This window comes from Vigna unguiculata, chromosome 8 (genome assembly GCF_004118075.2).
Source record: "Vigna unguiculata cultivar IT97K-499-35 chromosome 8, ASM411807v1, whole genome shotgun sequence".
Classification (NCBI taxonomy): domain Eukaryota; kingdom Viridiplantae; phylum Streptophyta; class Magnoliopsida; order Fabales; family Fabaceae; genus Vigna; species Vigna unguiculata.
Window position 1 is genome coordinate 34,220,749 of NC_040286.1, and position 15,021 is coordinate 34,235,769.

Consider the following 15,021-nt stretch of genomic DNA (forward strand, 5'->3'; position numbering starts at 1 on the left):
TTGGGTCAATTTATTTTTGCCTTAAACCAGCCCACAAAATATCATCACACGTACCTACCCCAATAAATAGAAGGATGTTTTACAAAAGGTGAGTCTGACATTTCATTGTTTTGTTGTACAAACCTTTATGCATTAATACTGCTAACTGCTACCGCTATCTCCTGTCAACTTTGCAAACTTTGCGAATTCATTATAACTATCTAAACGGACATATTATATATATGGTTAAAACAATATCATATTTTTAATGTCATAGATATTTGCTTTCATAAATTTTTACTTTTTTTTTTCAAATACTTTAGTCAATCCTAATATTAAAAGGGTAAATATATCATAGGATACTTCTAAGGAGGGTTAAAATGGCATTTACTAAAAGAAATAGTTATTTTCGTTGTCAAACTACAAAATTATTTATGTTGTTTATTAATAAAACGTTTTTATATTTTATTACTTTTTTTATATTATTTAAATACACGAATATTTATTATTTTATCAATAATTCAAAAAATAGTAAATTAAATATAATTTCTCTTCTTCTAACAAATTGTTGAATGGGAAAAGTATCAAAAGAGACTGTAAGTTGATTCGACAAACTCATAAATAAAGTTTATTTGGATAAAAAATTTATTGAAGATAGAGAGGTGCTATCTTTATTTTAAAGTGTGTTAGAATAAGTTACGTAAAAGCTTTTCTTAAAATAAATTTTAAATTTGAAAAAAAAACACACACACACACGCATATAACAATAATAACATAACGAATATGACGCTTCCGTTTTATGTAAGGTCATGCCTTTGATCTCATCTCATAGGAAAATGAGATTACAGTCTAGTAGAAACATGAAGCCCAACGGATAAATAAAATAAATTCGAAAATTAATCACACAACTTTTAATCTACTGCGCTGTTTTTAGTATAAATATTATTCAATGAAATTTATCCGAAAGTTATAAAATTGAGGCAAAGATATCTAAATTTGTGTTACATATATATTTTTTCATAGATAAATACTTATTGATGTACAATGAGAGGCTGCTCTAGAAAAAATGGACAATTATAAATAATAAATTTCTTCATTATATATTCAACTCAGATCTATAAAATTCTACAATAAAAAAGAAAATATTTATACGTTCAACCTTTCTTTCTTTCTACAATCCTAAAATGTTTAATAAAATAATAATATTTTTACTTTTAAAAAATGAATGCTCATATATCATCCACCAATAAATAGATACTGATATTCATAATGTTTTTTTTTCTGCTTTATATTCGCACTGGAGGTTGGCATTCTGTGACGTGGCTTGCAACATCATGGTGCTAGCGTATCCGTCACGTGGAGTTCTCTCACCCTCACATCACTACTGCTGTGGGCCCCACTCTCTTCCTCTCTCCCTCAAATCTCAAGAGGAAGCCATCACACCCACACGCTTTCTCTCTCTCCTCTCCCTCTCTCTCTCCAAAATCCCAAAGCCGAACCAAAACAACCATCACAAGTTCGCAACCTCAACTCTGCGATAAAAAAAAAGTAACTAACCTCATGGAAGAGCTCTCCGCGGGGCCTCTCGTCCCCGCCGTCGTCAAACCTGAGGCTTCCAGAGCCGCCGCCGCCGCCGACACAGGTGCATCCGCCGCCGCATCTGGTGACACGTTCCCGGCCTCCACGTCGGAGCCGGACAAGGACTTTCTCTGTCCGATTTGCATGCAGATCATCAAGGACGCGTTCCTTACCGCGTGCGGCCACAGCTTCTGTTACATGTGCATCATCACTCACCTCCGCAACAAGAACGATTGCCCTTGCTGCGGCCACTACCTCACCAACACCAACTTGTTCCCTAACTTTTTACTCGACAAGGTTCGCTTCCTTTTCATTATCTTCTCTATACAATATACTTCCGTTTCATTATGCAATGTTCGTTTTCACTTGCGAGTTTCCGTAAAGTGAAGAATCGTTTAGTTTGTTTTATTTTATTTTATTTATTTTTGTGTGTAATGTGTGTGGCGAAGAATGCTGGTTCGAGTCCCTAGATCTTTCTGTTTGCATTTGTAGTGTTTGTAATTACAAATTTCTCCTTGTAATGTTGCTTACTCAAACTTTTAGCGTGTGATTCGCTCATCACCTCCTTCATAGTTCCGTTGCTTTTGCACCGAAACTTGAATTGATTTTCGCTTGCGACTTTTCTTAAACCCTGTGTTTAAGATAAGAATCGTTAAGTTTTCAGTAGAATGTGTGTTGCGAGTGAAGCTGTCTGGAGTCTTTAGATCTTTCTTTGGGCGCTTCTAATTAGTTATTGACACTTGCAATGTTGCTGACTGAAACGTCATAGTTTTTAGAGTGTGACTTTTATCTTCCAAATATATTGGAAATGCAGCTTATTGTTGTACGGTTTATGTACCACATTTGTAGCTACTGAAGAAGACTTCTGCGCGTCAAATATCAAAAACTGCTTCACCTGTGGAACATTTCCGGCAGGCATTGCAAAAGGTTAGTTGTGCTTTCACTCTTTTTCTTGATTAGAATTTGTCCATTGGAACATGTTACTTGTGCAATAGTAAGAGATTTTTGTTGTATTGTAGTCTGTTCATCTTACTTTTTGTGTTCTGTTAAATTATGAATATAAGCCCAGAAGAATGTCTGTAGATGTTTCTATAATTGGACCTTCTAATAACAGTAGAGCAGATGGAAGAGGATTATATTATAACTGGAGCTGGTTTTTTTCCTTTTTGGTATTACCAGGAGGTGTAGTCTCCCTCTTACTGGGTCACTCTATTTTTGAGGTAAAGTAATGCCGTAGTACCTTAACTTTGTGTCCAAGCTAGGGATTGAACTGTAGAACTTGGTTAAGGAACCCCAGTGCTAAAACTGTTTGTGCTACTTGAAGTGATGAAAAATCAGTGATTATGTATTCTCAGCTGATGTATATATGTATTTTAAAGCTGAGTGCAAGTACATCCCAAAAACAACTTTATGTAAGCTGCACAACAGTCATACTCTTAAAACTCTCCTTAAGCTGGAGTATATTAATTGTATGCACCATGCTTGAATCTTATAAATTGAATTTTAGGCCTTCTCATGGACTTAGTGAAGATGTATGCAAGCTGGTCGTAGCTGATAAATCAGTACTAAATGACAATCTATCTCTGTGTTTGGTTCTTTCTTGAAACAAAGGATTGGAAGCAATATGAAGGGCTGCCTGATTATCACAATACAACTTCAATTTCTCAACTTCACAAAATTTCAACTCTTGAAGGAGTTGTTTAATCTACACAAGTAGCTAGAGCAATAGATCTATATTCAACTTCTGCATTAGATTGGGCATAAAAAGGATGTTGAATATTATTACCAAAAATATCCTGCAATTTTTTCCTAAAAGAACATGTCTTAAGGATCTAAGAATTTCTGAGACATTTTGTTCAACTGACTGTCATAAAGCAACCTGTAATTGGAAGTCAATTATTTGAGATTTTTCTTCATTTGGAACAACACAAACTTCCTTTACCAAAGGTCATTGTATCCTTGACCAAGGAATCATGACTCCATGTCTATAAGGGTAGAGAGTTGTGTGCAACGAACTAGAAGATGTCAACGAGATGAACAACGGTGATCTGGTGTGATTCCGACACTGGAATGGTGAAGTCGACCCTTGGGACACACACATGTGGTGAGGAGCTGGCGGCAATCAACATGCCAAAGAGCTTTTGGTCAGGCTACCATTGAGGTTGGGTCACACTCCTCAAGGCACACCTAACCTTGACTTTGTTGGACTAAACGACAATAGCTAATTGCCGGAGACAGTTAACAGAAGTGGTCTGGGGACAGGGCTCTTGTTACTAACTTGAAGTGATGAAAAATTAGTGTGTATTCTCAGCTGATGTACATGTATATATATAAAAGCACGTGTACAAGTACAGCTCAAAGAGGAAGGTTACAACTTGTGTTCCTTAACCAATAGATAGGTACTCCCAAAAGCAGCTTTATGTTAGCTGTACAATACTATAACAGCCATAATTTTAACAGTGCTAACAACTTTTGGTCTGAAGTTGGTTTTTAACATTCTTTATGGTATATATTTCTTGCATTTTTTATTGTTTATGTCACTAGGCTAGATCAAGGAATGTAATAATGGTTTTGGAATGGGTTTTAATTAAGTTGTGGAACCAGTTGCATATTTTTTCTGTTTGGAGCTCATACAATTTAGAACATTGAAGATCACTTGATGGTTATATATTTCTGTTTCACATGAAACTGTGGATGTCGTTGATGCTTTATCTTGTCTGTGATTCCTTTTTCTGTTTATGTTAATACAGGGTTGTGATGTGACAATTAAAGAGCTAGACACTCTTTTATCACTTCTTGCTGAAAAGAAAAGAAAAATGGAGCAAGAAGAAGCAGAGAGAAATATGCAAATATTGTTAGACTTTCTGCATTGCTTACGCAAGCAAAAAGTTGATGAGTTGAAGGAGGTGTGATGGCTACAATCTCTCTCTACCTAAATTATTGCTTAGTTGCTAATATTTTCCATTTTTCATTCTTCTATTTGCAGTAGTTGGTCTGTATAGTACTACGGATTTCTGTTACATTTATCTCTGCTTATTGCTACAATTGGTGTTTAAATTTTTCACTTTTAGGTTCAAACTGATCTCCAATTTATAAAAGAGGACATTAATTCTGTAGAGAAACATAGAATGGATTTGTATCGAGCACGGGATAGGTACTCTGTAAAATTGCGAATGCTTGATGATTCGGGTGGAAGAAAATCATGGCATTCATCACTGGACAAGAGCAGCAGTGGCCTTATATCTAGTCCGCTAAATCTTCGAGGAGGGTTGTCATCAGGCAGCCATACTAAGAAAAATGATGGAAAGTCCCAAATTAACTCACACGGCCATGGAGTTCAGAGAAGGGATGCTGTCACTGGATCAGATTCACCACATATAAATCAGTCGGGTCTTGCCCTAGTTAGAAAAAAGAGGGTCCATACACAGGTTTTCTTGGTTTTACACTTCTATTTTTATTTCTATGTCAATTGGTTTCAGATATTTTATTAAAAGCTTTTTGCCTCAGAATAAGTTTAGTTTCATGACTGGTAAAAGCAATTATAATTTTTATTAAAAGCAATTGTAATTTTGGGGAGTCATTTATTCCATAAGTAGTTCTGCACTTTTTCATAAACATATCCCATTCAAATGTACGAACAATAATGTTGGAATTTTACTGTTTGATCAACACACGTTGAGCTAAGACTCTTCATTTTTTATATTTAATTTATGGTCATTTATGTTGCCACTAGCTTCAGAATTAATGTAGCTATAGCACATATTAGGAGAGACTTAGACTTAGCTCCCAGGCTGTTTGGTTCTACAGAACTTAAAATGACAGCTACAAATTTAGGATGCGTGAAGGCTAAAATGAGTCAGTGGACTTGAGAAAAGGTAGAAAATCTTGTTTTTTTAATTTCTAAAAGCTTTATATTAGGTAGATATTGACTAGGGATGGCTTGTATGCAAAATAGATGGTTAGCAAATATTAATATGGAGCTCCTGTGAACTATGTTTCTGGACAACAAAGGCAAAGAAAAATAAGAAATGATCTAAGTGGTGTAAGTAGTATATATTGAGGAGATTTAAAGGATACTTATCATTTTACAGAAAAATAAAATTGATGACAATGAGATATAGATCTAGGAATCATGCTTTAAGATTCAACTGTATGATGATTTGTGCTTAAGCACATTGAGAGCTAAATGTGTTATGAAATTCTCATTGACCTAAAGACTTTATATTTACAATGCATTAAGCCATTATCTGTAATTCAATACCCTTGCAGGCTTAGTTTTTGATACTATAATGCGAATTAACTAATTAAGACAGGCACAAATATCAATGTATCATATCATGATACAATTTCTCGAGATACAAATTTATAATCAATCCCAATTAGAATGAATGTCTTATCAGTCATGGAAACTAAATGCCTTTAAAAACTTAGCTAGCTTAGAAAAGTAGTTTCTTTATTATTGTCATGTAACTTTGGTCATGAATTTGTAAAGAATTTTAGCATATACCTTTTTTGATATTTATCATTGAATTTGCAACTATAAACTTGGTTTACTTTTTCCTCTCTGAATCCTTTTTGATTCCCTTCCTGTGGTCTAGTTTAATGATCTACAAGAGTGTTACCTACAAAAGCGACGACATGCAGCTGATAAGCCCCATAGCCAACAAGAAAGGGACATGAGTCTCATAAGTCGAGAAGGTTATAGTGCTGGTCTTGAAGATTTTCAGTCAGTCTTGACAACTTTCACACGCTACAGGTATAGTTATCAGTTTATTCAAATATCCAATTTTTATGACTTGAGGGTCAAAGGGTATTTTGCATCGAGAGCGAACGAGAGTCAAATTGGTTAGGAACAGTTAAGACTGCTGTTAGATTATTAGAGTAGGTTCAATTAGATGGCCTTGATTTTGTAGCCGGGCACTGCTTTGTGAGGAAGAAAGCAGTCTTGTAGGAAATTGTATTTTGTATTAACTAAGGAAGGTCTCCTTGCTCTATTCAGTTCCAGTCAATAAATAAATTGTTCTTTCATTTCTACCTTTCCTATGTGGTTCTTAACAAAGATGCTGGTGTTAATATCAATTAATACTGTATTTAGTTAGCCATATACAGTTATCTCTAAACATTTGCTTCATTTGAAACAGTCGACTGAGAGTCATTGCAGAACTAAGACATGGGGATATATTCCATTCAGCAAATATAGTGTCCAGGTGAATTTTGAAATTGTTTATAGAACACTTGGTATTCATCACTTGCGTTTTGATGTTTTTTATTTGTGCTGCCTTTACTTTAAAAGCAACCTAATTAATCTTTTTGTTCAGTTCCAACCTATTGTCAGTTATTGCATTGTGGTTGACATAACTCAAAAAACCATGCTATGGGTAAACTACAGTTGTATTTTTAATTTAATCAGTAATATGTGGTGTTGTAATATTGTAAAATGTGTGTCATCAGATATACGAGAGCATTTTGTTGGGATGGAATTGTATTTCTCTTTCTTCTTAATATTGGATGCAAAGGAATTTATCCTATATTTGTAACGTGACTGTGATTATCTTCAATAGTTAACGTTATTTATCATCACTGTCCCGTTCACTGATTTAACTTGAATGCTCCGTTTGATAGAGGGGAAAAAAATAGTTGGAGAGGAATATAAAAGAAAAGAAGAGAAATAGATAAGAATTGAGTGGAAGGAGAAACCTTATTCCCCCAGCTCAGGGTGGGTGAGACACAGAGAGTAGATCAACTGCAATGGGTTTGGATGGTAGAGAAAGAAATCTGGTCGGAGATAAAGCTTTAGTAAGGATTGCATGTTTCATCAGAAGCATTATTTTATTGGGTACGGATGGATATATAGGTGAAGGGTTTGAAATAAGTTCAGTGGGTCGGGTGATGAAGATGGTTTCTGTAATGAGATTATTGACATATTGGATTAAATAGGAGAAAAAGGTGTGGAAGCAGGTTTAACGGGTTTAAAGAATTCAAAATAGGGAAACCTGTTTTCATTTAAAATAACATGTTCAGAAAAGTAAAGTTGGTTAAAAGGAGATAAGAATTTGTAACCCTTGTGAGAGGCTGGGTATCCAGGGATGAGACATTCTTGAGATTGAAAATCCAATTTGTCTGCATTATATGGTCTAAGAAAAGGCAAGCAAGTGCATTCAGAAGTCTTGAGAAATCCATAATCAGGTGCTGTCTTGAAAAGAAGAATGAATGGTACAACAAAGTTAACAGTAGTAGAGGGCAAGTGATCTGTAATGTAAACTGGTATAAGAACAGCATGGTCTCAGTATGTAAAGGATGAATGCTAATAGAAGTAAGATAATCTTGAAAAGGATGAAATTCACCATCCCTGTCCATTTGCTGACTTTAGTTTTAGTATTAAACTGAAGTTTAACCATGATTGAAACCGTTGAAAATGAAAGTCTGATCTGTGTTTTGAAGGAAAAATTCTAGTAAATCTACAGTAAGCATCCACAAACGAAATTATAATAAGAAAAATCATTAGTGGATGAAATGTAGAAGGAAATATGATAGACGAGAGAATGATGCGAAGGCCTGTATATAAGGACTAGAGAATAGCCTTTGGGAAGAGTTAGTTGTAACTGACTAGTGTGTTTGGGTTCTGAAACGTGAAAACAAACGCACCCTACACCATCCATTTAATAAACACAACAACAAACTGAAAGATACACTTTACAGAAAAATACAAAGAGAAATATCTCTAACAACTAATAGAAAAATGCAAAGAATTATCTCCAACAAATAGTGATGGTAATTCAAGGCATATGTTATACATCTTTACCTTTGCATTGTAATGCCAACTAAGACTAAACAGTAATTCAAGGCGTATGTTATAAATCTTTACCTTTGTTTGAATTCTTTAAACTATTGTAATGTCAACTAAGTCTAAACAGTATTGATCTTTACTCATGGAAGAACTTTTGTCATCATGTCCTTTGATACCAATAATTCCTTAGCATGTATAGTAAATCATTGAGTAGTTTCTCAATACATAACTCTGGACTCTGAAAATCCTTTGATAATGAGTACCCCAATATCCCTCCAACTACTTGTGAATTTATTGGAAATTATTCCATTGATGAACTGTGGTGTCTGCCTGTCTGGATACGGGTGTTATTGGAACAGTTAAAGGTGTTATTGGAACAGTTAAAGCAATGACTTATAATAAATTTTTATTCTCATTAATGTTATGTTCCTAGATTGGAATTCTCTGATGTGGTTATCATAGACATTTGTTCAAGTTTTTTAACGTAAAGTTTAGTGTATAAGGCCCTTGTTATCATATTGATTATCAAATATTGGGTCGTGATTGGCTGAGTACTGTGTCATGACAATGTTGTCATGCTGGTACTAAACTTGCTATTCATACTTGTTCACATCTTGTGCTGGAGAAGTTCACGTTGAGATAATAATACTAGGCACTCTGACAGACAAGTAGGCCTTTAAATGTACGAAGTTAGGCAGAATAAACTTTATCATTGAATAAAGTGGTCATTACATTTATTCATATATTTGAGTACTTAAATTTTCTTATAAATACTATATTTTCTGAATGCGTGGATTTAACATGTATGTTGCAGCATAGAGTTTGATCGTGATGATGATTTGTTTGCTACTGCGGGAGTTTCTCGGCGCATTAAAGTTTTTGACTTTTCTGCTGTAAGATGGATTCCCTATTACTTCAAATTTAATAATAATTTTTATTTATTCTCTTTTCATTGTTAATTTAGCACTTTTGTTAATGTGTTTTTATAGATTCTGTTAATTAATGTTTCATCTATTCTTAGGTGGTAGTGGGGTCCCTTCATAGTTTATTTGGAATAAAACATTTTTCACTTGTGACTTATGACGATGAAATTTTCACTGATATTATTAAATAAATAATGTCTTTAAATTTGACCAATTTGTCTTTAATTCAACTACAAACCTTGTTCTCAGGAAAACCTTTCCTCTTGATATTTGACAGAACATATTAGTAACCCTTCATGGGACATATGAAGTATATCATAAAATCTGAAAGAATTAAAGAATTTCGCATACTTCATTTAAAGTAGAAGCATCTCCTTGGAAATTTGGAATTATTTGATTTATGGTCTTTTTTTCGTTGAATTTGTGTTCTAGTATAACTAAGTGCACCTATACAACCAGTTAGAAATTTGCTGCACTATGTATAATATGATGCTTGAGGGGTTGTGTATTTAAACAAAGCATAAGACATGCTTTCTGGAGGATTTTTAAACCTAGTGTAAGGGTTCTCCCTTTAAATATTTCTTAAACAAATAGTAATGGATTATGAATACAAAACGACCTTTCCCTATGTTATTGCTTTCCAGGTTGTGAATGAACCCACAGATGCTCATTGTCCAGTTGTGGAGATGTCTACACGTTCAAAACTTAGTTGCTTGAGTTGGAATAAATATGCTAAGAACCAAATAGCTAGCAGTGATTATGAAGGAATTGTGACTGTTTGGGATGTAACCACTCGGAAGGTAACTGTTGAACTCACATGGTCAGTTTGTTCTTGTATCAGCTGTTTTGTTGTCTTAATTATTAATATTGTTTTGATTTTTATATGCTTGTCGAAATGTTCTACAGAATATTTACTCATTGCTACTATCTTTCCTGTTGCAGAGTTTAATGGAATATGAAGAGCATGAAAAGCGAGCATGGAGTGTTGATTTTTCAAGAACAGATCCCTCTATGCTTGTATCCGGTAGTGATGACTGCAAGGTGCTCTGAAACATTTATTTGGTAGTTTTGATGGCTATTTCCCTGGATTGCTTCTGTAATTTCTGACATTTTTTGTAATGAAAAATACTTAAACTATGTTTGTGACATTAATTTAAACTTCACCTTTTACAAATTTAAAAAGTTTACCAACTTTTTTGCACTTTGCTTTCTCGAATTCAATTTGTATTGGCATGGTATCTGTTGTATGATTGAAAGTGATTGAATAGGAAATAGAGACACAAATCAGATACCATGGTATCTGTTTTAATATGTGTCTTTTCTTCAAGCAGGTCAAAGTTTGGTGCACAAATCAGGAAGCTAGTGTTCTAAATATAGACATGAAAGCAAACATATGTTGTGTCAAGTACAATCCTGGATCTGGCAATTATATTGCAGTATGTACCTTTCATTCAGTTAAAATATAGAAAAAAGCATCTAGATTTAGTTCATTTTAGATTTGATCATTTCCATACTATCTTCTATCTATTATTCTGCTGTGAACTTGTGACGTTTGGCATCTCAAAGAAATATACTTTATATTTACTTTGTTAAAAGTAATGATATTTCTGTCTTAATTGTTTAACTTTGTTAAATGGGTTAACTTATGCATTACCTATTTGACCTGTGTAGTTTGATCAATACTATTTTGTATATCTTTAATGTAAGTGTTCCTATAAATGAATAAAATTGCCAAGAGATGAAACACTCTCTCTTGTGCATTTTCCAAAATTTTCTCTCAATTTGGTATAAGAGCTGGTTGATCCCCTGTTTTCTATCATTGTAACGTGAGTCCATCATTTTCTGCCACCAGCTAGTGTCACCATTTCTCTACTACAAACATCTGGTTAGCTTGTAGTTCACTGCCTTCTGTCACTAGCTACCACAGTTTTCTCTGGCGAGCACCAGATGTAGAGCACCTCTTTTTGAGTAAAAGAGAACCCAGGCAGTCTAGGAGGCAGATTGTGCTCATGCATAACTTCCTTGTGTAGCTAACCTATGGGCATGCTGTCCACTTGTTGCCTTGCATTACTGGAATGATGTCACACCACCACTTTGCTACACTGAACTCTTTATTTCCCTTTACCACACTATTTTGTTTCCTTTGGAGTTCAGGCTCTCTTAGATACCATGAGGGTTTCCCTTTTTGCCCCTAAATTCCCTGTTTCTGATCTGAAATTGCCTTTGGGATGGCCCACTCCTAGTTTGGGATACCAACCATTACTTCAGTGAAGTTTAATGACAAAAATGACCTATCTTGGTCTGCATTTGTTGAACTTTGGTTTCTTGCCCGAGGTTTCCATAATAATTTGGAAGATGATAGTAAAATACCATTAGACAAAGTTAAGTAGTGGAAGAAAACTGATTTTCAGTTTTGTACCTTGTGGCAATATGTAGAATCCAATATATTGGGAACTCTTTGAGCATTCAAAACTTGTAACTTCTTTTGGGAGAAGGATAAGAATATGTCCAAACTATGTCTCAAAATTCTAAAATAACAAATTTTCTACTTTTTTATTTACAAGAAAATTAAAGGAAATATTCTTATATTTTTCTAATCTCTTTTGCGTTCCTTTTGTGAATCTGTCTTCATAGTCTTAATATTGACTTTGAAGTTCCACTTCTTCATTTCTCCTTTCTTGAGCTCTTGTAGTAAATTCATCTTCTTGTAACAGATCTTCCTGAACTTCACATCACTTATGAGAAATTGGTGAACTTAATTATAGATGTTGTTGATGGTATAGTCATTACAAAGAATGATGCTACAAAAATTTCTCAGCTAAAGAAGCATTTATGCAATCACTTTTAGATCAAAGATTTTGGATATCTTTAATACTTTATGGCCATTGAAACAGCTCAAGCAAAGGAAGATAGTGTAATTTCTCAAAGCAAGTACATCTTCTATGTCCTAAAAGAATTTGTATGATTGATTGTGGACCTATGAATCCACTACTGGATGTTGTGTTTTCATCAAAGGCAATATTGTTCTTTGGAAAGCAAGAAACAAAATGTGATTGCTTGTTCTAGTGCTACAGTTGAGTGTAGGAGGATGACATCAGTCCCTCCTGAACTTGTGTGGATAAAACAATTCTTTAAGGAGCTGTAATCTTGTGAAATTTGACAAATTAGCATGTACTATTATAAGCAAACAACTATTAACATTGCATCTAGTACTGTATTTCATGGGAGAACTAATAATCATTTTATTTGAGAAAAGTTGTCCAATAAAATTTGTGCTCCAATGATCAGCTTATGGATATTTTGACTAAGTTCATGGGAGAACCTCTAATTTTTGTGTAGATTGATCATTACTTTCTAAATATCTCTGATGTAATGGTTCCTTAAAGGTTGATCATTATTTTTCTATATATCTTTGGTCTCTCTTTAGCATTTTCTTTTTTCATAATTCTCACAATTCTTTTTGTAGTAGGTTGTGCTAATTGTACTTTATATAAGATATAGACATAATTGTGTTTCTTGTGTGTCCATATATGTATTCTGCATATAGAATTTTTCTTATAGAAAACATTAGACTAAGGGCTGCTTGTATGCGCATTGATTTTAGTATCAGTACATGGGAGCATATAAATATTGTCGATAAGTGTTATAAATATCATTCTAATAATTAGTAATAAATATGTAGTATAATTGCCTGCTGTTATAAAATTGCAATGATTCATTTGAATTTGATTGCATTCTTCAATTAGTTAATGACTGATTATCTTCAATTTTGATATATCTAATAAGAGCATTCTATGTATTAGTTAATGACTGATTATCTTCAATTTTGATTTATCTAATACGAACATTCTTTGTATATTTCTGCAGGTTGGATCAGCAGACCACCACATCCATTATTATGATTTGAGAAATATTAGTCGGCCAGTCCATGTTTTCAGTGGGCATAGGAAGGCCGTTTCATATGTGAAATTTTTGTCTAATTATGAACTTGCTTCTGCATCAACAGATAGTACACTGCGATTATGGGATGTGAAGGAAAATTTACCAGTGAGTAACATGAACAAAATGATTTGATAGATTTTTTTTTTTTAATTTATCCTACATTTTATATTTAATTTGTGGATAATATTAATTTTTGTTAGTCATCACTCTGCCTCAAGATGTTACATGTCATACTGAAAATTTTATCTGAAAATCTAATAGTTTTTTATTGCACCAATATTATATTTATTTATCAACACTTGTATACCAACATCACTGGACCAATTTCATACCTATTGTGTAATAGACATGTATACCAATATCATAACTATTGTCTACTATAAATGTATCTCAATATCTTCGAACCAATATGATACCTATTGTGTAATATAGATGTATATTTTTTCATTTTCACTCAAATCTGTGCAGGTTCGTACTTTCAAAGGCCATGCAAATGAGAAAAACTTTGTCGGTCTTACTGTTAGCAGTGAATATATTGCATGCGGGAGTGAAACAAATGAAGTCTTTGTCTACCACAAGGTTTGTGGTGTTAAATTGTCTTTTTCTTGTGGATTTACCTTTTACATAACTGAGGATTCAATTGGGGCTTTGCAGGAAATCTCAAAACCTTTGACTTGGCATAGATTTGGGTCCCCTGATATGGATGATGCGGAAGATGAGGCAGGATCATACTTCATTAGTGCTGTGTGTTGGAAGAGTGATCGCCCAACTATTTTAACTGCCAACAGTCAAGGCACCATTAAAGTGTTGGTGCTTGCAGCCTGATCATGAACAAAATGAATAGAATGTGGAATTGGTATTATCTTTTCCCATGCTATGATTGTATCATTTGTTAATTGTACATAATATTCAAATGTATATGGCAGGCTTTAGGATTTTAATGAAATATCTGAACCTGTATTGATAAATCAATTGAGGGACTGATCTTTAAATTTTTTACCAATTGAGGACTTCAAATGTATTAAAATTTTGTATAAACCAGTTGAGGGACCGATCTTTAAATTTTACAAATTGAGGACCTCAAATGTATTCAAATTTTGTATTAACAAATTTCCGGGATATGAAAAGATATCAAATTTGGCATGTGATTAATAATATTAGCACAAATTATCAATTTTAGCATGTGATAGTAATAATATTAACAAAGCGCATGGTACACATGATTTAAATATTTAGATTCATTATAATTATTATTACTATTGTGTTAAAGTTGAAGTTCTCAATTGATTACTAAAGTAACTTAATTTAACTTTAAAGTTGTCCTTGGAGAACATTTATTGAGATTATTTTTTATGTTGTCATTTCTTGGTAAGCACATGATGTGTTAAGTGTCTGATTTTATTTTTTCAACCTTTGCTTCTCACTTCCATCCTTTTTGTTTCTGTGGGGAATAGATATATGATCGGATTTTATATCAAAATAAGATAGGAAAGAGTTTTTTTTCTTTTAATAAAATTTTGATCATTGGTTGTTACTGCATTGCTACTAGGTTGTCACTAAATTATTGCTAACTTGAGAGGAAATAAGGACCAGTTGGTCATTCATACAATGATGCACACTTCACATTTCAAAGCTTTCATCATCTGATTATAGTCTCATCCAATTTTGATAGTTAATAGTCTCATCCAATTTTGACAGTTAATGATTGTCATATACTCTCAGAATGCAAAAGGTATCTTTTGGAATATATAACTGTGTAGAGGCCAAGTATGAACATGCATTTATCACTGCATTACTTATTATCATATCTTC

General features: G+C 33.5%; 1 protein-coding gene across 1 annotated transcript; it reads left to right on the forward strand.

Annotated features, from left to right (window-relative positions):
* Window positions 1–1,418: 1,418 nt before the first annotated feature.
* LOC114194761 (E3 ubiquitin-protein ligase COP1) lies at window positions 1,419–14,319 on the forward strand. Its single transcript, XM_028085159.1, has 13 exons — window positions 1,419–1,854; window positions 2,407–2,484; window positions 4,308–4,463; window positions 4,629–4,985; window positions 6,156–6,313; window positions 6,699–6,764; window positions 9,159–9,237; window positions 9,912–10,067; window positions 10,210–10,308; window positions 10,599–10,703; window positions 13,135–13,314; window positions 13,678–13,788; window positions 13,864–14,319. Exons 1-13 carry the CDS (start codon window positions 1,540–1,542, stop codon window positions 14,032–14,034), a joined length of 2,031 nt encoding a protein of 676 aa, XP_027940960.1. The 5' UTR covers window positions 1,419–1,539; the 3' UTR covers window positions 14,035–14,319.
* Window positions 14,320–15,021: the final 702 nt, after the last annotated feature.